General features: G+C 34.4%; 1 protein-coding gene across 1 annotated transcript; it reads left to right on the top strand.

The window, feature by feature from the left end:
• Nucleotides 1-218: 218 nt before the first annotated feature.
• Nucleotides 219-5,489, top strand: LOC149058505 (uncharacterized). The gene has a single exon (XM_089218383.1). It carries the CDS (start codon nt 219-221, stop codon nt 5,487-5,489), a length of 5,271 nt encoding a protein of 1,756 aa, XP_089074509.1.
• The last annotated feature ends 22,302 nt before the right edge of the window (nt 5,490-27,791 follow it).

Genomic DNA, 27,791 nt, shown 5'->3' with positions numbered 1-27,791 from the left:
CTCCTTACAGGGATCTCTACCGGTTTTCGACATAAGTAACTACACGCCCGACGCGTAACGTGTTGACCGCCGTCCGTGCGCGCACGTATTCGTCATCGGCTTTACAGGTGCAGCCGTCTATCGCACATTGTTTTGGTCCGTTCGAGCCGGATTTTATTTTCGTGTAATTACTTCGTCACAATCGTACCTCATCACATATTAATTTAATCCGTATCGTCATGGCACCAACAAAGAAAGAAGAGGATCCGGAAAAAGTTCTACTGCGAAGTCGCGTCAAACGCGATAATATATTAAATTCGGTTAAACATATTCACGCCACAGCATTAGAGGCACGCGCTGATATTGGAAAAATACCGTCGTTGATTATTCACGCTGAGGAACTAAATAGGTTTGTCGAACAATTTCATCACCAACAAGATATCATTATTAATGCATTAATCGATGTTGACCGTATTGCCGAGTTTGAACAGGCTGATCGTCCGTTGATTACTTCCATGGAATCCTTACGCCTTGAAATAAAAACAATTGTCGCGAGTGCCGTTCCCGTGACTACTTCCGAAAGTAAATCGTCGTCTTCGTCGTTCACCAATTCCGTGCCACAACAACAATTCGTCGCGTTACCAAAAATTAAATTACCTATGTTCGACGGCAACTTACTATCGTGGCGATCGTTTCGCGATATATATATATCACTCGTACATGATAACCAACACATAGATGACGCACAGCGTTTTCATCATCTACTGTCGTGTTTATCTGGTTCAGCGTTGGCTATTATTAAATCTATACCGTTGTCCGCGGCTAATTACCCGATCGCGTGGGACGCGTTGTCCGAGCGTTACAACAATAAACGTTTGTTAGCTTCCGCTCACATGGACAAATTATTCGCCTTTAAACCAATCGCTCATGAATCACTACCAGCTTTAGTTGAGTTCGTTAATACATTTAAGGAAAATGTATCAATAATTAAATCGCTGGGGGTCGCTGACCTTTCGAGTTTTTTGCTTTTCCATATGTGCTCTCGCGTTCTCGACCCGATCACTTTACAACTGTTCGAATCTAGTACGTCACAGTCAACTATTCCGACTTTTGACGAATTAGTAAATTTTGTGCAACATCGATGTAAGATTTTGGAAAATCTTACCAAATCTAATAAAGTCGGTCGCAACGAAAAACCGTTCGAAAAACCGGATGTTCGCGGTAAACATACCAAATCGACTAAATCAGTGTTCGCTGCTACTACGTCCGCTTCGACTAAATATAAGACTAGGAATTGTTTATATTGTGATAAGCCCGATCATAGAATATATCAATGTCCGAAACTCACCGGAATGACTGTTGATAAACGACGAGATGCTGTATTAGCTCGTAAATTGTGTTTCGCGTGTTTGAGTTCGAGTCATATGGTCAATACGTGTCCGTCAACCAAGGGTTGTTTTTCGTGCAACAGTAAGCGTCATCACACCCTACTACATCGTGAACAAAATCGAACGTCAATTGTAGATAATACGACTTCGAATAGTAACCCGGTACCCCAACCCACCACGTCGAGTGGTGACTCTAGCTCGTTTGTCGGTGCCGCCTGCGCCAATTCTACCGTCGTACTAGGTACAGCGATTGTTCACATTAAGGATGCGTGGGAACAAGTACACTGCGTACGCGCACTGCTCGATAGTGGCTCGCAGATTTCCGCCATGACCGGTGATTGTGCAGCGCGGCTTGGACTTTCGAAACGTCGTTACAAGTCTGACATCGTAGGTTTCGCACAAAGTCCTGTGTCCCACGTTCAAGGTATAACCAGCTGTCAGTTTTCCTCACACGTTAAACCAGATTATTTATTCCCGTCTGTTGACTTAATTGTTCTAAAACAAATTACCACTGCCATGCCAGCTACTCGGTTACCAGCGACCGTGCGTCAACAATATCAACACCTTCGATTCGCCGATGACAAATTCGACATCCCGTCTCGCATCGACGTTCTATTCGGTGCGGATATCCTACCAAGTCTGATCCGCCCACACGCGGGTGTGGAACATCACTCGGGTTTACCATCGGCCCTTGACACTCAGCTTGGCTGGATAATTTTCGGCTCATTTTCTACTCCGAACAAGTCACCTCCAGTCACGCTGACCACCGCAATCGCTCCGTCTTCAATCGACGATTTAATTAAAAAATTCTGGTTGATCGAAGAACCCGCCGCCCCGTCGTCGCCCACCACGGAAAACCAGTGGTGCGAAGAATATTTTATAAAGTCTACCTCGCGTGATACGACAGGTCGATTTTGTGTCGCCCTACCGTTTCGCCATTTGTTCACCGGTTCAACTCAACAGCAAGGTACATCGCGTCACGGGCTAGGTGATTCGCGTTCCATAGCAATGAAAAGATTCTATAATCTAGAAAAGCGATTGGCCAAGGATCCCGCGCTGTATGCGGCGTATCGCCAGTTCATGTCCACCTATCGTTCGCTGGGACACATGGTGCCAGCCCCGTCACCGGGCATCTATTTCATTCCACATCACGCCGTATTCAAGTCCGATGGTGATATGTCAAAAATACGAGTCGTCTTCGACGCTTCCTCAGTCTCTTCGTCTGGTCGTTCTTTGAATGATGTTTTGTGCACCGGACCTAAACTGCAAGTGGATTTGCGTGACATTCTACTGCGTTGCCGATTACACAAATACATTCTGACCGCCGATATTGTCAAGATGTACCGACAAATCCTTATTCGTTCGGAAGATCGCGTATTCCAACACATATTCTGGCGTGATTCCCCCACCGATGACCTGCAGGAATTTCAACTATGTACCATCACTTATGGCCTTAACTGTGCACCCTACCTTGCAATCCGGTGCTTACATGAACTTGATGCCCAAGATGGTCACCGATTCCCGTTGGCGAAGGGTGTTCTCACTCAGTCAGCTTATGTGGACGACATTGTTATAGGTTCAGACACCGAAGAACAATTATTACGCCGAAAGAACGATATTGTCAACTTACTTCGTGGTGGAGCTTGTGAGTTGAGCAAGTGGACGAGTAATAGTGCCCTCATTCTCGAGTCTCTCCGTCCTGAAGATCGAATAGATTCCGTATCCTTTGATCCACGAGATGAGCAGTCGGTCAAAGTCCTCGGTCTTCATTGGAACACGAATAATGACAACTTCGCCTACCATACCAGTGTTCAACAAACTTCCTCAACCAAACGCCAAGTCCTTTCAGTCATAGCACGTTTGTTTGATCCTATAGGCGCGCTGGGTCCGTTGTTACTTTGGGCAAAGTGCTTTATGCAATCGCTGTGGTGCAGCAAGCTTGGGTGGGATGATCTCATTACCGACGAGTTATTATCGACATGGCGTCAATTTTGTTTGGAGCTAAATGATGTGTTTGGCCTATCAATCCCTCGTTACATTCCGGCTGTACATCAGCAAGATATTCAATTGATGGGCTTCGCGGATGCATCGACCAAAGGATACGCGGCCACCATATTCATGCGCAGTGTTGACGCCGCGGGGGACATATTAGTCAAATTTATTACATGTAAAACGAAGGTCGCCCCTATCAAAACTGCCGTCGCCAACGATTCTCCGTCTATACCACGTTTGGAACTATGCGGGGCGCTATTGCTGGCTCAAACACTCCACCATGTCCGTCAGGTTCTGTCGTCCGAGATCTCCATAGCTTGTCTTCGTGCCTGGACCGATTCATCCATCGTTTTGTCATGGCTGACATCGGATCAAAAATATTTTAAGATTTTTATCACTAATCGAATCGCCAAAATCCACCAGCTTGTCCCTGCCTGCAAGTGGAGTCACGTGTCGACCGCCGAGAATCCCGCGGACCCTGCTTCCCGCGGGCTTCTACCCAGGGCTGCGATGTCATCGGATATTTATTGGAATGGCCCAGAGTTTTTGCGACGGCCGGAAGAGCAATGGCCCAAGTCCAAATTCACGCCATTGAGTCCTGACCAATTGCCCGAGACCAGGCCTAACGTCACTTCGACTCTTGTCGCCAATGTATCGTCATCTCCACTTGAGTTGTTCACTCGGTTTTCATCGCTTGCCAGAATGCAACGTGTCCTTTCGTTCGTTTTCCGTTTTGTACGTCGCTCACGCCGACAGCCCGTTTGTTCGGGGCCACCAATGTTTTTAGAATACGAAACTGCACTATCCGTTGTCGTACGCCAGACACAAAAATATTACTTTTCCGAACTTATTAACATGTTGAAGAAACAGTCTACGATATCACCTCCGTCGTTAGCTCAATTAGCGCCCTACGTCGATGAGACAGGAGTTTTGAGAGTCGGAGGCCGTCTACGTTTTTCCTTTATACACCCTGACTCGAAGCACCCGATTCTGCTGCCACGAGATTCACATCTTACGACATTGTTAATTCGTCATTATCATTTGTCGTTCCTCCATGGCGGACCGAAGCTGATATTGTCAATGTTGAACAGGAGGTTTTGGATCATGTCTGGCCGCGCCGCAGTGCGTCGTGAAATTTTTGCTTGTGTTCCGTGCACACGTCACAAGGCCATCCGTCCTCAGCCAATCATGGCCGATTTGCCGCCATACCGAGTTCGACCTCATCGACCATTTTCCCATGTTGGTATGGACTATGGAGGTCCTTTTCTTGTGAAAGAGCATAAACGTCGCAGCGCCCAATCAGTGAAAGTATATCTGGCATTATTTGTATGTATGGCTGTGAAGGCAGTTCATCTCGAAATCGTCACAGAGTTAACCACTGATGCGTTTCTCGCGGCCTTGGATCGCTTTGTCGCTAGACGTGGGATTCCTACCGATATTTATTCTGACTGCGGCACGAATTACGTGGGTGCTGCGCGTCAACTCAAACTGCTATTTCGCAACGCCAAAGAGCAGGATCGAATCTCTTCACATCTGGCGTGCACGTGGCATTTCAATCCGCCTGCCACACCGCACTTCGGCGGCATTTGGGAAGCTGGAATTAAGAGTGCCAAGGTCCATCTCAAGCATGTTATTGGTCAGCAGATATTAACTCATGAAGAATTTGTTACTTTGACTACCCGCGTCGAGGGTATCCTCAATTCTCGACCAATCACGCCGGCGTCATCTGACCCGCATGATTTAAGCGCCTTGACTCCGGGGCATTTCTTGATCGGAGAACCTATTCACGCCCTACCAGAACGTGACATCACTGACATAAAGATTAATAGGTTGAACCGATGGCAACTCATACGCCAATGCCACCAGTCTTACTGGAAGAGGTGGTCCCGTGAGTACTTGTCGTCGTTGCAAGGTCGTTCAAAATGGTACAAGTCATCTCCAAATTTGAAGGTCAACGATATGGTCATTGTTGAGGCCCCATCTCGACCACCTACCGAATGGCGGCTCGGTCGTGTCACCGAGGTCCACCCAGGTGCCGATGATGTTGTCCGTGTCGTGTCCGTGCGCACTCGGGACGGTATCTACAAGCGCCCGGTCGTGAAACTTGTGCGTTTACCAGTCGAGCCCTAAACTTGCCCTCATCTCCCAAGGTCCTCATTATGTAAATTTTTGTAATTTTTTTTTTTTTTTTTTTTGTGCAACAGTCACAGTCTGGTTCACGTTATTTATGTATTTGTCTACTGATGAGTGTCAGGTACTATGTAGATATTTTAATTGTTATTTATCATGTATTTTTGCTCCGTATTTTTTTGTAATGTGTACGATCTGACTTCAACGTCCATCTTCATGTTTGATGATCTCTTGAAAGACGCCCTGGTCTTTCAACGCGGGGAGGAAATGTTGGGTACATAATCGACATATGATATTTTTGCGCATTATATGCGTCCGCCGCCACCGATAAGCTGTGAGAGCGGACTTGGACCTCACGAAGTGGGGAACCGCGCTGTCGCATCTAGCCACCCGTCGCCGTTGCGCCGCCGCTGGCCGTTGTCGTTTTCCAGCCGTCTAGGCAGACTGCACGAGCTGCATGTTTCTCTTTGTCGCGAACCGACGCCCCGTCGTCGTAAATCACCATTGTGCGTTTTATTGTTTTTTTTTTGTGCACCCGAGCCCTCGCGCTCACCAACACATCGCGTCCGCGATCCGTGTTTGCCGAACCCACGGCTTATTTTTTTTTCGCCTGCCCGATCTTTTCGCTGTGCGCCCCGGGCCGTGCACCTACACGTCCACGTGGTTTCCGTCCGTTCGCTTGACGCAGTGCGAACTCACCGAACGCGGTGCGATCAACTAGTTTTTTTTGTATTGTTGTGTCGTTGTGGACGACGTCCGTCCCGCAACCCGAGCCGTGCTCAGAATTTGTTAACTTGCATTCGCGCCCACGTGTTTTCGCCCGCCGTCGTTACCGGCCGTATATACGTGGTGTCGTCGTACCTGTTCGTCACGTTCGACGTAGGTGCAAGTGCTGCACACCAGTTCAACGTCCGTTGTCACCGTCTCACCGTCGAACCGGGTCAGTTGCCGCACTCTCACCGTGGTATCATCGAACTTTCTTCGTATCAGGTCGTACACACGATTATCTTGTTTGTTATTGTTTACATTTATTACTCGCATTACGCGACCCATACGTTTTTTTTTTTGTATTATCATATATTGAATTATTATAGTAGTGTTTTGCCGATCGAGTTGTGATCGTGCCATGACAAATACTACTACTAACACTAGTACGTAAGATATTTGAATTGCAGAACGCCAACAATAAATATTGTTCTGTACATTGCCACACCATCAAACTCAATGTTATTAGTTATCTTATATTCATGTCCTTATAGTTATACAGTCCACTATCTCTCTCTCACTCTCTCCTCCTTACAGGGATCTCTACCGGTTTTCGACATAAGTAACTACACGCCCGACGCGTAACGTGTTGACCGCCGTCCGTGCGCGCACGTATTCGTCATCGGCTTTACAGGTGCAGCCGTCTATCGCACATTATTAATATTCTTTCTCTAACAACGATAATTTAGATATTTACTAAAACTCCGGTACTTATAGGTTCATTTGTATTTTAATAATAGAAGGATTTATTATAATTGCTTATTAGTTGGTGTATTTATTTTATTTCAATAATTTATAAATATTATTTCAATTTATTGTATACTAATTTTAGATTCTGAACGAAGTGATGAATGTATTGATTTTACAATGATGTGTGTGTGTTTTTTTTTTTTTTTTGTTTTGTGTCTGTGTACAGCATAACTAGTCGAAATAATGCTTCGATTTCAAACTTTGGGGATGGTTTCCGATGTAAGAGTGAAGATCCTTGGTGCATTATAGAGGTCAAAAGTAAACATTTTCCAACATTTTTCAAAAAAAATCGAGATAAACAAAAAAAAAAAAATGACAGAAAAACGGGAATTTTTACGTAAAATCAGTTATCGACCAAATCGATTTTTTTATATGGTTGTAATTCAAAAACTAATCACTGTAAATACTTGAAATTTTCACCAAATGTTTATAGTAGTGCTATCTATATACAGTTGAATTTTCAAAAATTTTTGTCTTTTTTTGAGTTATTTATAGACCACTGAAATTTTCGACTTTTTTGAGAATTCTTTTTTGAAGTGTCGGTAAAAAAATGTTGGACAACCAAAAAAACTTGAAAATTTAATACAAGGTTCCTTATGAGTTGTTCTTATTGTGGCTAAAAAAAATTAAAAATCGTAAGTCACGATTTTTTTTAATAAGCGTTTATAATTCAAAATTTTACGAAATCTGTCGAAAACGTGAAAATTTTCAAGTAATTTTGAAGTTGAAAAATCATAAAAATTTTTGCGTTTTTAACTAAGGATTAAAAATACAACACTAAGTTTTCAATAAGTTTTCCTTTAAAGTAGTTATAGAGACAACTCGAAGCATCATTATAGGACAAATTTTAAGTGCGTTTAAATTTTAAATTTTTACGAAATAACGTAACGATAACGATTTATCCTCAAACGATTTTAAATATTTGTTATTATTCAAAAAGTATAAGTCCTAGATACTTGAAAATTTTACCAGTTATTAGGATTGGCATTTTCTTTACATGATTTAATTTTCAAAATATTTTGACTTTTTTTGAAATATTTATAGACGACTGAAATTTTCAATTTTTCTGAAAATTTTTTTTTAAAGTGTTGATAAAAATTTTTTGGCCCTATCAAAATACTTGAAAATTTAATACAAAGTTCCTCATACGTTATTATTATAGTGATTAAAAAAATTATAAGAATACATAGGCACAATTTATTTTTATTAGTATTTGAAGTTCAAATATTGACTTAGTACGTAAAAATTACGGCAATTTTCAAATTATCTTAGATCGAAATTCATAAAAGTTTTTCTTTTTAATTCTAAGATTTGAGAATTTAATACAAGGCTCATAATATATTTTCACAATAGCAGTTGAAAAATAAAATAAATGTATAGCCACAATTTTTTTTTTTTTACATGTATTCAAATTTTAATCTTGACAACATACGTAAAAATCACAAAAATTCGTAAATTATTTTATCCTAGAAATTCATAAAAAATTTTCCTTTTATACCTAAGATTTGATAATTTAATACAAGGCTCCTAAAATAGTTTTACAATAGCATTTGAAAAATAAAAGAAATATATAGTCACAAATTTTTTTTATAAGCATTTACAGTTCAAATTTTGACTAAATACATAAAAATTACGGCAATGTTCAAATCATCTTAGATCGAAATTCATAAAAGTTTTTCTTTTTAATTCTAAGATTTGAGAATTTAATACAAGGCTCATAATATACTTTTGCAATATCAGTTGAAAAATAAAAGAAATATATAGCTACATTTTTTTTTTACATGCATTCAAATTTTAATTTTGACAACATACGTAAAAATCACGAAAATTCGTAAATTATTTTATTCTATAAATTCATAAAAAATTTTCCTTTTATACCTAAGATTTGAAAATTTAATACAAGGCTCCTTACAAGTTTTTCAATCTTTATCACAAAAAAAAATGTCCATCGGAAATTCAAATTAAATTTTTATTAGCATTTGAATTTCAAATATTGACAAAAATTCGTCAAAACCATGAATATTTGCAAATTATTTTGTAGTTCAAAATTCATAATATTGTTTGTATTTATATCTAAGGTTATACAATTTAACACCAAGTTTTCCATAAGTTTTGCTTCAAATAGCTATAGAGAAAATTTGAAGTGTCATTATAGGAAAAATGTTTTGAGCGTTTGAGTTTTAAATTTTTATGAAATCGCGTAATGATAACGATTTATCCTCAAACCAGGTAATCGTATATCTATGATAATATAAGGTATTATGAATTATGATAACTACACTAATTAATTAACCGTGCCTTATGCAAAATGCGTCTTAATTGAAAAATAAAATATTTGTTTCAAAATAGAATATATGACAATATTTAAATATAATATATCCTAGACTGACAAATCATCTCCGTTCAGAATCGTTTTTCGTATACAATGATACCTATCATTGCATTCAAATTTAATCCCATCCATTACAGTAACCTACTGTACAGCAGAGCGACACCCACGACTTACCCGCTTATTTTTTTTTTTTTGATATAGGTATTGTGTTTTAGAAAATAAATATTAAATGCGATTCCAATAAATTTTAGAATTTAATTTATAAATTATAGAAATGAGAACTCCTGTGAGTATCTACTACTATTTATATAGATACCTATATAAGTATTTTAGTATATTTTTCATAAACGAGTACACGGGTCGATCATTAGGTACTAGTCAGGACTCAAGATAGGCAGTTAATCATTCAGTGAACTTTTTTTTTAGTTGTACAATGTTAAACATTGCTACGATCAATACATATGGTGAACATTATAAGTTAGATATAACTATAATATACCTAATATAATAATAAAATATATGTTGTATTATAATTAATTATAATTTATTATAATTTATTCTCTTCGTTGGATTTGGAAAATATTACAATTAATTATAAAATAAAATTGTGATACTATATGAAATATCACTTATCATTTATAAAAGGCATTAATTCTATTAATTGAACCGAAATCTCTATTTCAAGAACCTACCTAGGTAATTGATATACAATTATAATCATCCTATAATATACGCCTGGTGACCGTAAAAAAATACTTCATTTGAATTTTATACTTTATACGTTTCAAAAATACTAAAATATCCGTCTACGGTGCTTGGAAAAATAATATAGACATGAAAACAAACCTATCTACCTTAAATATCGATTCTTTCGGGCTTCATTGGAGTCCTTGACGTGTATACACTCCGACGCTTGCTGAATTGAAGTCTGAAAATAGTGTGATTTATGAAAAAAAAAAAAATTATACGAAAAGTTTATTTTTCGTTAGTGTCTGCTTGGTTAACTAAATGAAATAATAGAATTTTTAGTCGACTGCGTCTTCTGTTACGGCTTTGGCAATCGCCATAGATTATATTATATTAATTCAATAGAATAAATCCATAGATGTATATTATAATACAACTTTTATATCAAAGATGACCGTGTTTACAATTTGTTCATCGAAGTAATGAAATGTGATAAAACAATTAAACCAAAATAATGTTTAGATTTAATTTACAATTATGTAAAACAAGATACTTATAAATAGTACATACTAGGTATTATTTTAATTATATTTTAAAATTTATTTATTCGATTATTGATTAAGATGGTATTTAAATATTAGAAGCGCTTGTATATTTTTCCTAAAATATACTTTTTTATGAACAATTAAATAAAAATGTCGGTTTAAATTAAAGTGATTACCTATTGCTTTTTGTACATCAAATTTCCGTACCGACCATGGCACGCACCGACTAGTTTGTAAAATTTCAAGTAGAACATTTTCTCCGAATACGAAATTAATACCTAATCAATATTAAATATAATAAATTATCATTTATTGGGTAGGTCGATTATAAATTATTTTATTTTAATTTATACATGAATATTTTAAATTTTATATTTCATCAGTTTATTCCCTAAAGATATTATTAATAATATATTCCCAGTAAAAAACCTTGTTAATGTAATTCAATTATAAATAAATAAAAATAATAAATAGATAATAATATAATATTATAATAATTACATTACGTATGTCACTTAAAATATTAAATATTAAGTAATAAATACAATTACGTGGCAACAACATATAAGTTTTAAAAATATTGTCTAGAACCATTTACCTGATTCTGTTATTGTATTTCATTACTATCGTTTATCTATTTTAATAAACAAATTTGCTTAGTAGAATATACTCCTTCCCAATCCAACTAGAAGTATTATAAATTATAATTATATATAATAGTATAATAATATAATATATATATAATTAGTATTTATTTGTATTAATTAGTATTAATATATACATTATATATTATAATTTATAATTGATAATATTTGACGAAAAGTTAAATATCTGAAATTGAGACTGTATATTTTATGAAAAAAATCACCCATCACTAGATTTAATTTCTTTCCAATATTATAAATTTAAATAAATATAATATAATTGGTAATAAAAGTTGCTTCTAATCTCAAATCACCATTAATAATTAATATAATACTTATTTAGACGTAACTAAGTGTGGACTAAGGAGGTGGGGCTTAACCCCAAAAATTATTATTTATTTTTCAGTTATTTTCAATGTTGCAAATTTTATAGACAAAATATACATGAGTTTATTGCAAAAAAAATGACCCTAATTGCGCCAATGAGTACTTAACTAAATTCAAAAGTTGTTTTCTATTATCTGGACATTATTTTATATTTACTATATCTCATGTAGGTATACTTACTTTAGAATATTATCTTTCATCTAACCCCAACAAGTGTGTTGTGTTCAACTTATTACCTACTTTCTAATATATCTGCATTTTTACTGTACATCGTGGGAAATATAATACATTAAATGTTTACAGCAATCAGTTCTTAATGAAAAAATATATATGGTTAAAGATTCTCTTTTTAAGGGTACCTATATGAAGTAGTCATTTATGAAATCAGACCTGCGAATTTGAATGGTACTTTAATGCTTATATTATATATGTTTTAAGCAAGACCAATCTTTTGGCATTAAAATTATCATTCTATGATAGTTTGTTAAGAAAATACAATAATGTAAAACTCAAATCTTCCTAAAAATGTAAATATAAATTTTCCCAGCATTTTTACAGAGATCGGAGCATTACAGTGAAGATATATGAGACGCACTAAGATGCAGTGTATAACTCATAGTTTTGGTGTTTTCTTAATGATTATATTTTAAGTATGGTATGTGGTTATTAATATAAATTAATATATTTTAATATTGTTCACTTTAATCTAGTAATTATTGAAAGTATTATTTGGAAAATTTTGAATGGTAAAAAAATGTATTTAACACAAATAGCTGATTTTTAAAAAAAATTTTAAATATCAATATTCTCGTAAGTAAATTACTATCTAGTTGTTTACGTTTGAATCATTATTATTTCAAAAAAATATTTTATATGAACATTTTTAAATATCATAATATGCACCTAGGTAAATTTATATTTTTTGATATTTTTATGTTTCTAACATAAACTAGATCGTAATTTACATAACGCGAATATTGATATTAAAAAAAAATTAAGAATTAATCAATAGGTCTTCCGAACAATTTTAGCTAACTCGAACGACAAATTACTGAATTTACGTCATCATCATCACCACGAACTAAAAAATAATCTTAGTTCGTGATCGTAACGGTGGTCATAGGATTGTGATCCTTTGTCCCAATTTACAATACGTATTTGTACCTATGTCTGGATCCAATTTTAAAGTGTTCATATAAAAATGGACGACCCGTTTGAAACGCCAAAAGTTCGAGCACCGTCATTTCCATCAACACACACATTCATATTTTTACAATACCTATTCAATTTTTAAAATATATTATGATTCTATATGATCTGGATGTGTCGTCGTCGTTTATGCGTTGCGCGCAGGGAATTAAATACGTGACTATATTATCCAGATTGACCGATTAACAAATATTAATTTTAATACTAAAAAGTAAAATATTTAAGCCCAAAAAGAATAGGTTATCAAACTTACGCATAAATCGAATCTTCGGGTTATATATAGCTGAGTGATTTCTAGAGTTCAGACGCTATATCAAGGAACTGTTCTCCGCTTCATCTGTTTTCATTTCACTCTGAACTGAAAGTATCGAGTTATTTTATGAAAATAACTTGAGAAGGATGAAATATGAAATTAAAAAAAAATTGTGAATCGTCTCCGACAAATGCCGACGACGATGCGATTTTATACGTTTGCCACGGATGATAGATACTGTAATACATCGTCATCGATTTTCAAGTCTCCTATTTGATGACACGATACATTTTTATTTCATTTCCTGAAACAGAATAATATTCGGAGCATGATAAATTAGAATCTGTAATTAAATTTAAATTTTATAATATTAAAATGTAAATTTCTAATTTGTCAGGATTCGTGGTATATATAAATAATAAATCTATATAATTCTCAATTCATAACACGAAACTCTGTGTACCTATAGGCTATACTCGTATAGTTAAATTAAAGTCACAATTTCATAACATTGTCTGGATAACTTTCATATTAACCAGAAACATATTATTTATAAATGTAATAACTTCATTGTATGGAAATATTATTACTAGAAAAAAAAATATTTATTATGATTTTCGTAAAAAATTGTAAAGATAAAAAGTAATAGATATTTTAGGTACTAGCTAATAATAATAATTAATATAGTAGTAAAAGTGTAACACCCGTATAAAGACATCAAACTATTAGGTACCTACGAGTCCACGATTCATAATTCATAATTCTTACTCATTATAGTTATTACTTATTTCTTCTTGTTTATAACATTTAACACACGATTTTTATGACTTGTGAGTATTTCGATCTATATATCATCCACTGATATACTACTCCTTTTTTAATCTATATATAAATCCTATGTTCATTGGTATATTGCTATTCAAAGCATTATCACTTATTTTAATATCATTTCAACGTATTTTTTTTTTAATGTAAAACTTCTTTCTTGAGGTATTTTACCTTTACGCATTTTTTATTTTTAATGCTGAAAATAAAAAATTTAAAAATTGATAAAAATTATTCCGAAACATTCAATATGCCAATTTGTAAATCTTATTTAAAAAAAAATTTTTTGGTAAAAAAATAGGTACTTATTGTTTGTTAACGACCCACCAGTACACCGTATAAAATTTATCTCCCCACCACTATTGTTTGTTATCGCCCTACCACAAATAAAATATATATTATAATACAATAAAAAAATTTTAAAAATGTATTACAATTATAAATTTAAAAAAGAATAATATAAATTTACAAAGGAGGCCAGAGCTCAGAAATATCTTTTAATATAGTTTCAAATGCGTCGTTTTTTCCGAGACGTGTTCTCCACATAAATTCTGCCAATTATGTTTCCAGATAATTTTCTATTAGTTCCACGACGCTTTTTATTTCCCAATTTATCAGATCCCCACAACCACTCAATGATTTGGTTGTGCGCCCCTATATCCGGATCAACAAAATTATAGGTGTGATTAACAGTATTATGTTGGAATCCCGCTTGCTGCAAAATATTAAAAGCTTTCCAACAATCTGACATAATTATTGAGCCTGGTCTTATATATTTTTGTATTATAGGTAGCAATGTTTTCTCTGATTGATCAGGTACACTAACTATAAAGCACGCTTTGTTTCCCGACATAACCCATCGATAATCCATTGCTGTGACAGAATACGTCCAGCATTATTTTTCCTACGCACAAATAAACTTTCATCTATTTCGGCAAAAAGATTAGACCACCAATTTCTTTATTTTGATTATTTTCTAACTTCCATACACATACCTCGCGTAGATAATTATTTCAGTCGACCACAGCATTTTTCCTCATTATAATAAGGTTCATGTTTACAAAATGTTACTGAAGACATTTCTCGGGCTCAGTAGTATATGAAATGGACAATTGTGTGTATTGGTAGTTTACAACCAGTTAGTCAATTACCAACTCTTAAAACCCTTTTCCTTCCGGCAACTTCTTTTCTGACACCGCCATCGCGATCCCTGAATAATCATTATATGGCCGTTTTCACAAGTTTCACTCACTTTTATTTTTTTGTAAAAATTGAATTCCTGTATAACTGTTGAAAACAATCATAAGTAATTCACTAAAATTAATTTTATTATTGTAATTTAATATTGGTCTGAACGAAATAGGTAATATTATAATAACAAAAGCGTCAAAAGCCATCAACGTAGGTACTAATATATTATTTGATATTATATTAGTATGATATAAAAATGTCTCGCAAAGTGTAGTTATTTCTTAAAATATTTCCCAAAATAGATCATCTATCACGAGCTAAACATGATAACTATATGGCGGAGCGATAACAAACTTACAAACAAGAGTGGCGGGGAGATAAATTGTATACGGTGTACTGACAGGGCGATAACAAGCAAGTATCAAAAAAATTATTAAAGTCGAATGACTGATTTTTTAAATTTTTTTTTCAAATATCAATATTCTCGTTAAGTAAATTACGATATATTTTATGTTATAGAAACATAAAAATATCATTTTTTTTAAAACTATTTTATATGAACATTTTTAAATACCATATGCACCTAGGTAAATTTAAATATTTTTGAAATTATAATGTATGTAACATAAACGATTATAATTTACTTAATGAGAATATTGATAGTTAAAAACAATTAAAAAATCAACCATTTTACTCAAATACATTTTTTTACCAAATAAGATTTAAAAATTGGCTTTATTGAATGTTTCGGAATTTCTTTATTAAATTTAGATGTAGTGCAGGTGTCTATGAATTGTATTTAAAAATATTGATTAGAATAAAAGTTATTTCATTTGTTAGATCTCCATAGGACACTATCTGTAGACACTATATATAGTATATATTATATATATATACATGCTAGCTGAACCCGTGCACTTCGTAGCCCGTTACAAATCCTGCTTCTTATATGTCCCAAACTGTATGTTAAATTTGTTTTTTGTTATTATGCTAGCAGTATCACAGAATAAGACAATTATCGATTTGATTTCTAATGTAGGCGACAATGTCGTTGGTTTGGAATATATTTTGGAGGCTATTGATGGAGCTTGGGAGTCTGTGAATATATTGAAGTTTTTTTGAGGGTAGTTTTCAATATGTTTAAGAGCTGATATTATGGCGATGGCTTCGACGGTATAGATTGAGCATTTCTTTTGCAGTTTATATGTTATTATTTCTTTGTCGATTATGATTGCTATTCCTACTCCTTGTTCGCTTTTGGATACGTCGGTATATATGTCTTGTCCTAAATACTTATTTTTGAGGTCGTAGAATTGACTTTTGATGATTTCTGTGATGGTTTCTTTTTTTTGTTTACTGCAAGTTCTGAATTTGTTTTTTGTTATTATGCTAGCAGTATATTTTTATACATATATTATATATATATATATAACGGTTAAAATATATTGAGTAATAATCTTACAACGATAAGTATTCAATTTAGTTTATCATTATGTAATTTTATTCGTTTTATCGAGAAAAGTCAGACAATTCAAATATTCGATTGAATGATATTTAGGCCTGTCACTTTTATATATATACGTATATATATAATATATACTAATCTATGCCGATGATGAAGATACAGACACGCATTAGTACTGCAGTATACGAAGGAGTAGTGTGTGGGCGGGGGTTGTAAAGATATGAGTGTGTGTGTTGTGCAAATGATGGTGCTCGAACTTTTCGCGTTTCAAACGCGTCGTCGATTTTTATATGAACACTTTAAAACGCACACAAATAGGTATTGTAAATTGGGACGAAGGATCACAATCCTATAACCACCGTGACGATCACGAACTAAGATTATTATCTAGTTCATGGTGATGATGATGACGTGAATTCAATTATTTGTCGTTCGAGTTAGCCGAAATTGTTCGGAAGACCTATGGGAAACACGGCGACGGTGTGTATTGTGTAATAACGCTCAGATCAATCACTCACTGACATGTATTCAGAATGCAATATATACAATATAAAAATACCTTAAATATGTAAGGATATAATGAACTAACACGTAGGAATTTTCAAACATTTATACTGCTGTCTCAAAAGTTGATCAAATTGACTTTAGCCCTTTCTACCCGGTACCAAAGATATATGCAATGTAATCAATTTGATAACAGCATTTGCACAAAAAAAAAAAACAATTTTTTTAGCCGACCGATGGCGACCAATCAGAAAACAACTAGTAATTTCGTGGGAAGGGCATATATTATGGCTGCGCCTCTGATAACAATTCGCAACGTGGGGTGTTCTTATTTGAAAAAATTTAAAAAGTATAGAGAGAATAAAATTGGTCTCCTTCAAGCCAATAACTATGTGGAGATTTGTTTTACTGTATTGCTTTCACTAATCTTGTGCGTTTTTTATACCTATTTGTTTAATTAATATTATTATTTACTTAGCACTCATTTAGTTTCTAATATAGTATTTTTAATAGTTGTGCAATATTTACACTAAAAAGTGTACAGAAGAAGGTTATACACCAAACATTTTGTTAGTATATTTATATCTTCTTCTTCTTCTTCGTAGTTGACGTAGTATAATATATTATGTTGTGATGTCATACCTATTACCCAATCTCACGTCTTTAACAATGGACATGGCTTTTTTCCTTCGATTGTTAGGATCAGTCGGGGGAGTTCTTTTTATGCATATTGACTTTTTGGAAGTTGGGTCACACTCAGCCATAAGTCCGAGGGCGATTGAACGTCGAACTTCTAATACATCCGTTTGTCCAAAAATTTGACAATACACAACGTATGCATTTACAAAAACTATGTCCAGAAGGCCCCAGAAAATTCGTAACCACCACTTCTTTGATTTTCGATCAACACAATATAAAGCTCGCAGTCGTTCCGCGTGGTCTACTCCTCCCATGAACGCATTGTAGTCTTTTACCAAAGTCGGACACGTAACATTTGATTTTGAGCCATCTTTTGAAGTTCGTTGTACAGTCGTAGTTTCATTACCATGATAGTTTGATGCCAAGTACACAACTTTATTATCTTTCCATTTAAATATGACGATTCCAGAAGTAGAAAATCTATGGTCGAAATCTCCACGCTTAATATCCGAATCTTATTTTAGATTTTGTGGCATTCCTTTACGATTATTTCGTATAGTACCACAAGCCAATGTTTGTTCATTTTTTAATCTTTCTTAAAGTGTAATTGATGTAAAATAATTATCAAACATTATGATTCTTTGTTGTTTCCAAAAAGGTTTAGTCAACATAAGTACTACTCTTTCGCCCAAATTATACTTATCGAATTCTTGTTCCAAAGTTTCATTTTTGCCTTGGTATACTGAATATTTCAAAATGTAACCATTTTGATCCGCAATGCACCATAATTTATAACCGCGTTTGATGGGCTTCATGGGATTATACTGCTTAATTGTGCTTCGCCCCTTAAATTTTATCATTGATTCGTCAACACTTAATTTCACGAGTTCCATAATATGCTTTGGGAAAAATTTTGTTTAGAGTATCGATCATAGGACGTAATTTATATAATTTATCTTTATTATTATTAGGTAAATTCGCATTGTCATTAACGTGAATATTTGATAATATTTCTCGAAATTGATCCCTATACATGGCTTTGGAAATCGAACGTACATGTAAATCTTCACTAGTATTCCAATATAACTTATATGATGGTAATTTATTGTATCCCATGCAAAAATTTATTCCCAAAAATGCATATAGTTCTTTTTCAGTTAGTTTCAAATTGTTGTTATTTTGTGTTGCGTAAAGATTACTTTGGAAAATTATATTGTCGACAATAGGGCGAATAAATTTTAGAAAAACATCAGTAGCAGTTTTGCAACCAGCAAACATATTTTCATTATATAATAATTGTTGTACGTCATATTGGGGCAGATCAGCAGTGATTTCATCTTTTTTTTTCCACTATCGATTTATTTCGATATTAGGTTCGATATTTTCAGGAATAACACCTCCATCAACCGGTACATTTACAACAATAGGCATTTGAGAAGTTTGGGACCTCAAAGTTCTAGTATCTACTATAGACGAACCTGATGAAGCACATTGATTTTGATTATTACTTTCAGGAAAATCAAAAATAATAAAGTCGTCATTGTTAACTATTTCAGTTACATCAGAAAGCTGTTTATTATGCAAAAACTTTTTACCAAGTTTTTTTACCTCATTTTAAGCTTCTTCGTTAGTCAAGATGTCATCCACATCATATTCATCTTCAGAATCTTCACCGTCGGGTATATCCATTGCTAGCCATTCCTCAAGCTCCGATACTTTTTTAGCACTCATTTTGATTTAAAAAAAATAAATTTACACACGAATTAATTAGACATAATAACATAAACTTGTGAAATAAAAAAAAAAACACCGAACACGAGACGATTACACACTGATATTATGAACTGCGACAATGAGAGCGCGCGACAGCAAGAGCGCACGACAGCGTATACGACATACGTACGGACTGACGGCACATATGAGTCCCGGTACATAAATCTTAATTATTTTCGTAAATACTGATAATATGACGACCAAATATATTTTATTTCGTTGCTAAGAAGTATTGAAAAATAAATCAACGATTAGCATCGTCTGTAAATAGATTGTATACGCGAAATATATATACAAAGATACCATTACTAGCAGATAAGAGTACGGTTAGATTTTCCCAGCTATAATGTAATATAATAAGTCTAAGAATAAGTATATTTCACATTTTTTTTTTCAACATGTATTAGACGGGACTCTGATGTCCCGCCAGGCCAGAACATATCAATGTATAAAGGCATTTATTTTCTATTACCGATTAAAGTGTCCGGGACTCGAACGTCCCGCTAGTACCGAAAGGGTTAGGTACTGACAAACATATACCATGCCATCTCTCTCTATCCTCTGCTAGGATTCTCCAATCAGCATCCGGTTCAGTCCGCTTGACACCTGGTCTTCCCACCTCAACCTTGGTCTACCAAGTGGTCTTACGCCTTTTGGAGAACCACACAGTACCTTGTGTACAAGGGCTCTTTCTTTACGCCATGCGTGGCCAGCCCAAAATAGCCGTCTCTTTCTAATATCGTCGACTATGTTTGGTTTCTGATATAGTTCTCTAATTTCTACATTCTGTCTGATTCTCCACTCTCCTGTATGACTATCTATGCAAGGGCCAAAAATCGACCTCAGAACTTTTCGTTCAAATACTAAGAGGTTATTCTGCTGTATCTTATGAAGCGTCCAAGCTTAGCATCCATACATCACCACTGGTCGAATAAGTGTTCTATACAGTTGTATCTTTAGGTTCTAACATTCTAAGACAATATTCTGGATTTAAACAGCTTGTTCAATCCAAAATAGCATCTATTGCCTGCATGTATTCCTGATTTTATCTCCTCTTGTATTTCATTATTTTGAGTTATAGTGTACCTAGGTACTGTAACTTCTGTACTCTGTTAAATTAATATGTCGCCACTTCCAGATGAGTGTGTACATCCTCCGGTAACACTGACCTCTATGCTATCATGTACTTTGTTTTTTCCACGTTTATTTCTAACCCAACTCTTTTTGCTGCCTCAAATAATTCTTGAGTTTGTTCGATGAGCTCTTCTTTATTTTCTGCTAACAGCACTAAATCATCCACGTACGTCAGAAGACTTATCTTTGTCTCACCTATTTGTACACCACCATGTTCAAAACTAATACTTTGTACCACTTTTTCTAGTGCTACATTGAATAAAATGGGCGATAATGCGTCTCCTTGTCTTAATCCTGTTCTTACTTGGGCTGCTGTTGATAAAGAGTTTCCTAACTGTACTTTTATTTCCATATTCATGGAGCTTGCCTTTATGAGGTTGACTAATTTTAGTGGGAGACCATATTGCTCTAGTATAGACATTAAAGGTTCACGATGAATACAGTCGTAGGCCTTTTTAAAATCAATAAATATCATGTGCACTTCTTTATTAAATTCCCTCATCTTTTGTAATATTAGTCTTAATATGAATATTTGGTCAATCGTCGATCTATTTTTCCTAAAACCTGCCTGATAGTCTCCCGGTAATTCGTCTGCCCATGGTCTCACTCTGTCTAAAATACAGTTTGACAATATTTTATACGTGACATTAAGTAGGGATATACGTCTGTAATTACTACACAATTTTCTATCCCCGTTCTTGTAAATAGGACAAATAATTGCCGTTTTCCAAGCTTCGGGAATCATCTCCTTTACCCAAATCTCCTTCACCAACAAATATATATATGTATACTCAGTTAGTTCATTTCCCGTGTTCGTGAACAGTTCCCCAGTAATTCCATCTTCTCCAGGGGCTTTGTGGTTCTTCAAAAACCTTATTTGCATTAAAATCTCTTCTTTTGTTGAAGCTGGGCAATTTGTTAGGTTTTTCGGGGAACCTGCATCAAATGGGAATGGGTCCTCAGGTTCGGGACAGTTTAAGAGCTCGCTAAAGTATCTAACTCACTTGTCTGATAATTCATCATCAGTCGTAATTAGTGTACCGTCTTCGTTTCTTAGAAATTGCTCGACTCGCTTGTAATTTTTACTCAGAGCATTTATCTTCTTGTATAAGTTCCGAGTTTTGTGATCTGCTTCTCTTCTTAAATTTTGTACGTGTTTTCTTTTCTCGCATCGAAGTATATTACTTGCTTCCCTTTGCCTAGTCTTGTACTGTGTCAATTTTTTTCCTATTATCCAAATCGTTTAGCCAATTATTCTTAGCGATCTTTCTCCTCTGTATGGATTTTATTGAACCATGGTTTCTTTACTCGACGTTCTCTCCCTATCGCCTCTTCGGCTGTGTCTTGAATTACACTCTTCAGCTTTTTCCATCTTTCCTCTATTCCTTTATTTTACCACCCCACTGATTGGGATCCTATTTTTCTGTCTATCCGTGATTGGTACATATCACGAAAAATGGGCTCATCGTGTTTTTGAATATCAAAACGCCCTTTAGTTCCTATTTTCTTTTAACTGCGTGTCTTTTTGAGTGAAAATTTCAATTTACCCACTACTAATATATTATGGTCTATATCACAGTGCACTTTTTACGTTTAGCACTGTATTTGCAAATCTTGAGTTTACCAACACATGATAAATTTGATTGACATATAGTCCGTTAGCGGACCTCCACGAACCTTTATGGATATTTTTGTGTTTAAACATAGTGCTTTTTATTCTAAGGTCCCTTTCATGGCAAGAGCCACTAGTCTACATCCATTGTCATTCGAAATTTCGTGTAAGCTATGCATAACTATTATAGGTTTAAAGTAATTTTCTTTCCTAATTTTCGCGTCGAAATCTCCTAGAATAATTTGTATACTATTTGCCGGAATGTCATTACAGACGTTATTGAGTAATGAGTAAAATTCATCTTTTTCTACTTCATCCTTTTCTCTGTTGAATATTTATAATATCATCACCTATTAATTATCTAGCTGTTAATAATAATTCTAGTACGTCATATAATTACTATTATTATGTAATAATAATTTTAAAAAAGAATATGACACGATGACGCGTTCGTCAACAGCAACGCCAGATAGACAACAGTAATTTTATTATTGTAACAAAAACGTGTCCCGAAGAGTAGGTATCGACCAAATCTTTATAATTTTTAAACAAATAAAATTTAATTTCAATAAGGATGAACTACCGAAATGTTTTGTTAAACAAATTAGGAAAACGATTGCAGATAACAAACGTATCATTAGATCTTCTCAACGTCAACTATCGCCGTTGTTACTGCTGCATGGTCCCGCAACAATCGCAGGATCAACTATAGTTTCCAGCCAACCATACCAAACGTTTGACGGTTAACTTACAGTCGTTGCCGCCTAAGTTCATTATCGGCTGAGACTGTAAATTGTATCAAGTGACGCAATAACATTTTTATAACTCTATGGCGTTATATTTTACTATACTCTATGGCGCTATATTTTAAAATTTAATTTTGGTTCATTTTTGCAAAAGCATCGGAGAAGTAAAGACGATCTTTAATAATGTCCAACAGTAACAGTACACTTTTAAAAGTTTTGTGTGCAGCTGAAGCAGTTGGACATTTGGATGAACCTAGGCGGTTAGGTGACCTATCACATCAGGAAGACAGTTTTGAGTACATCCATTAAACTCTCAACGAGAAAAAAATGATTATTTTATGACACCTGAAGGTTCAGTACCATTTCAATATAATCATATATAACCGTAGTATAAATATTATGTAATAATTTTTGTTGTATGCTTTTAGTTGGTAAAATAAAAATAAAATAAAATAAGTATTGTTTTTATACAGAGCGTTCCAAATTTCATGTGACAGCAGATTTCAGCATGATATATTTAAATTTAAATTCCGGCCAACCACACCAAATGTTTGACGCCTTGACGGTTAGCGGCATCACCCTGTGCGGTGTGGTCAGGGCCGGCCCTAGGGTAGGTCAACTGGGACATTTGTCCTAGGCCCCGCGCGAATTTTAGGGCCCCGCGCTTACGTCATAAAAACTAGATAGCTAAATAATTAAATAAAAAAATATACATTGAAGACCTAAAGTAGTATATTATGTTGATGAAATAGTATTTATTGTATTTTATACAAAATTGACATTATTATTGTTATTAATAGGTATTATATTGTGGTCGTGGTCAATAATAGTAATAAGTTATAAAAATAGCTAGTCGAAAAGTGATTTATCACATTAATATTTTATCGCATCATTCTGTTAATGCTCGGTATATGCAATCAGTCTGTGGTTTATTTCGTTTTATTTTTGTTTGTTGTACATATACAATTTGAAGACAATACGACTCGACAATACCGATCATTTCACTTTTTACTTAGTTTTATTTGACATTTAGACGTCGCCAACGAAAGAAGTCTTGATGGGAAATTCATTTTTTTTTTTAAATTTTACTGTTTATTTAATGTACGAGTATAATATTATTACATTATAAACGACAAAGGTAGGTATAAAATATAAAATATTTTAATTTATTATACTATTTTTATAAAATTGATTGTACTTCAAATTGTTTTCTACACACTTTACATATTATATTAAGGTTTTGCACATCACTCTTTATTTTTTTATAAAAATGAGTCAAAATACTTCTAACATTTTAACTATTTTCAGTAGTTAAATTTACTTACCATGTCTATTACCATTTAATAAATTTTAATGTACGCAGTTGGCAACTGCATACAGGTATAGAGTAGGTACCGACATACAGCGACAGTTATTTTCATAGGTATTATTATTATTATTATTTTTATTATTATTATTATTATTATTATTATTATAGGTATTATTATTGTATTATTATCGATAATATCAATAACAAAACATAGAACGATCGCAGACCGACGCGGTCATGTAGGCGGGATGCCGGGAATCGGGAGTACAATTATTCATTTGCCTCTATGCATACGCTATCGTCTATAATTACATTATTCTGCCGAGTATTAGGTTTTTTTATATTTTTATTTTTAAGTAAATTGACTGTTTTGAGGATTTTAAAATTTACAAAAATAAAGATTTTAAAAATGGGTCTTAACGCCCTCTTATACATACATGTTGGCAACGAAATTGTCGGTTCGGAGAAAACAACTTGAAATACAATTAATTAAAATAACATATAACTTTTTAAGCTATATTATTAAGTTATTTTTGTTATAATTATTATTCTCTACTTGAATTGTTATCTTTGGAAAATTGTAGATCGTATAATATAGAATAACGTGTAATGTACAACTGTACAATTACAAACGTATATAGGACTATAGAAGTACCTACAGTTTTTACAAATATAATGTAAATTGCCATCCCTGGATTATACGCATTACGCGCCTTCGCGTCGCTACCATTTAGTTTAGGTTAACAATAGGGAACGGATTTGATTTTTTTTTTACATTTTTCGTACATTTTTATGTTCTTAAATTATTTTTTATATAAGAATGCTGAATGGATAACATTTTATAAAAGTTGAGTTAAAATTCATTCTAAAAGAATACAGTTAAAATTAATATTATTTATTTTGCCTTGTCATACTTCTGTTTTTATTATTAATTGTTATGTTTTTACCGATTAGATAAATATGGCATCGACGCATCGTAACCACCTATAATACGGGTTGTCAAACGAAATTATTTTTGACACATATAGACACTTAAATACATATGTATACATATAAGAATAAGAATTTTTTTAATGTTAAAAATAATTTTAAGAGAATTTTTTAGTGAATTTTTTTAATAAGTGTCTGTTTGAGTGCATTAAATCATATTTTTTTTAGACATTTTTCTTGTTTTTCAAAGAATTTAAATCCGTTCTCTAGGTAGTCATCACATTAAGATAGGATATTACACGTGAAGTGTAGTCCACCGTCGAATGACGTTCAAAGTTTGGGTATTGGTGTACAATGTAGAAACACGAGGATTGAATAGATGTATACTTATCGATTTATTGAATTAAACACGGTATAGAATATAAATGAATAAAATATTAACACTGATAAATTAATACTATGAGAGGCTCTGATTAAAATATACGTGACGCTCTGTAATAAAACTTAAAAGATGCTTTGCAGAGTAACGCTGGTGTCGTTCACTCTTCTCATCAGACTTCACTCGACCGACTCCCGGGCACCGCCCGGGCCCGTCGCAACGGTCTGTCCCGGGGACTTTGGTATGTGCTGACCCAGCCGAAATGGTCACGTAGGCCATCGTGAGAACCAAAATGGTCACACACTCATTTTCCCCTGAGTCAACACAACTGAGCGTTTATATGCAAGCCTCCATACACACTACGTACATACATGTATACATAATATATATATGTACACACATACATACTTGCCTACATACACACTCACCCATATACAACATACCCCCAGCGTTAAACTGGAGCAGTCCCTGCGACCTAATTCATTACTTTTACAAATCTCTTAAACTACGGGTACACCTAGTTACAATACCGCCACATGGTGTCTGTAATGCTTAAATTAACTTAACTTAACTTTTATCTTAAGGCAATACAAAATATATATATTTTTTTTTTTATATAAACTTAAAGGTTATCTTGGTCATTATTTGAAAGATTGTCTGCTACCTCTGGACTATACATTTTTACAACCTTATTTCTAAACTTTATAACTATTGTACCTATAAATATTAATAAAAAGGTTATTGTTACATAAAGAATGGTTATGTGGAATTCTACTTTAAATATAAACAATGGTGCTATAGTTTTGGGCTCGAGTTTACTCGATTCTATCGCTTTATGGGCTAGGGAGTTCAAATCCTTAAAAATTTTTACATTAGTGAGGTTCTGCGGTAATACAGAGCAAAGAGTTTCTGTCAACATTGATTCTATATTAAACTTTCGATTTCCTGGTATTATATCTATCTGTATATCTCTATTGGTCTTAGAAAATGGTACGAGTACACAGCTGTCCGTATGAACTTCGCAAGACGGCGAGGCGGTCAACCTACCCACACCCGAGATCTCAACTCTAAAGGTCTGCGGAGGATCTGTGCACGTAATTGTACATAGGTCTGGTTTAGTATAATACAGCCAAGAGTTTGCCTTTGATAACCGATGCCAAATAGGTGTCTCTAATGTTACCAGTTTGAATCTACAGTCTTTCAGGGGGTTAAGAAAGTTAGTTAGATGTGACAACTCACACAAGTCGGATCCCGTTCGGTAGTGGATCGGTTGATCACCCTTACAAAGTGTATATACCCCCACCTTGACACATGATTCCCATTGACTAACCTCTAATGAAATAAAATGTTCGTTATCATTACTTAATGCCAGGTAGTCAACCTCAGGGGCAATTAGGGCTATGATATTTTTATCATATTGGATGGGTAGTGAAATAGGGTGGTACATTGTATACTCCTCAACAGATATTAAAGGTATTCCTATATAGAAAACTAAGTATTGCTCTTGATGAAAGATTGTTAGGTCCGAAATTTGGAGGAATTCTGTTAGAGATTCTGTTTTAATGTCTAATGGTAATGCTGTTCCAGCTGGTAGATTCATCTTAATTTCTCTCAATTCTGTAAGGAACCTCTCCGATGAAAACACGCTAGTATGTATTTTTCCATTCATCGCTGAATTGATTATGGACATTAAATTTTGGGTTTGGTATGAGTATTGGTTAAGTAGAATTTCGAAAAGAAGTGCCTGTTCTAGTAACCTTGTCTTGAATTCTATACGGTCGAGTTTTTGTACTATTACTTTCGTTTGCTCCTGTAAATATTGAAGATTTTCTTCGAGTTTTTCCTGATGCTGTGAAATCTTTGCTATCTGATTATCTGTTTCCACCTGCATGATCCTCATTCTTTCTGAATTTAGGGTGATGTTCTGACTTTTGCTTTGGCTTAGGGCTAGTATTTTGTCATTCGCATCTGGCTTCTTAGGTACTACTACAAGAGGTGCATTCCACGGTGATTCTGATGGTTGAATAATGTTATCCTCTTCCAACTTTTCCATTTGTTCAACTATCACCTGCCGATGAGCGTAAGGAAGCCTATATGGCCTGATGTTTACTGGAGCTGTTCCCTCCGGAATTTTAATCTCATGTTGAATTGCTGTGGTGAACGATAGTGGCTCCCCCTCGAGATGGAACAGATCCTGATACTTTTTACAAATTCGCCACAGGC

Source organism: Diuraphis noxia, unplaced genomic scaffold (assembly GCF_037042655.1).
Source record: "Diuraphis noxia isolate RWA-SAM2 unplaced genomic scaffold, SU_Dnox_SAM2 contig0002, whole genome shotgun sequence".
Classification (NCBI taxonomy): Eukaryota; Metazoa; Arthropoda; class Insecta; order Hemiptera; family Aphididae; genus Diuraphis; species Diuraphis noxia.
This window is presented reverse-complemented; position numbering and strand designations above follow the sequence as displayed.

Excerpts from the sequence above, each read along its gene's own strand:
- LOC149058505 (XM_089218383.1), top strand. The coding sequence starts at position 219 with ATGGCACCAACAAAGAAAGAAGAGGATCCGGAAAAAGTTCTACTGCGA.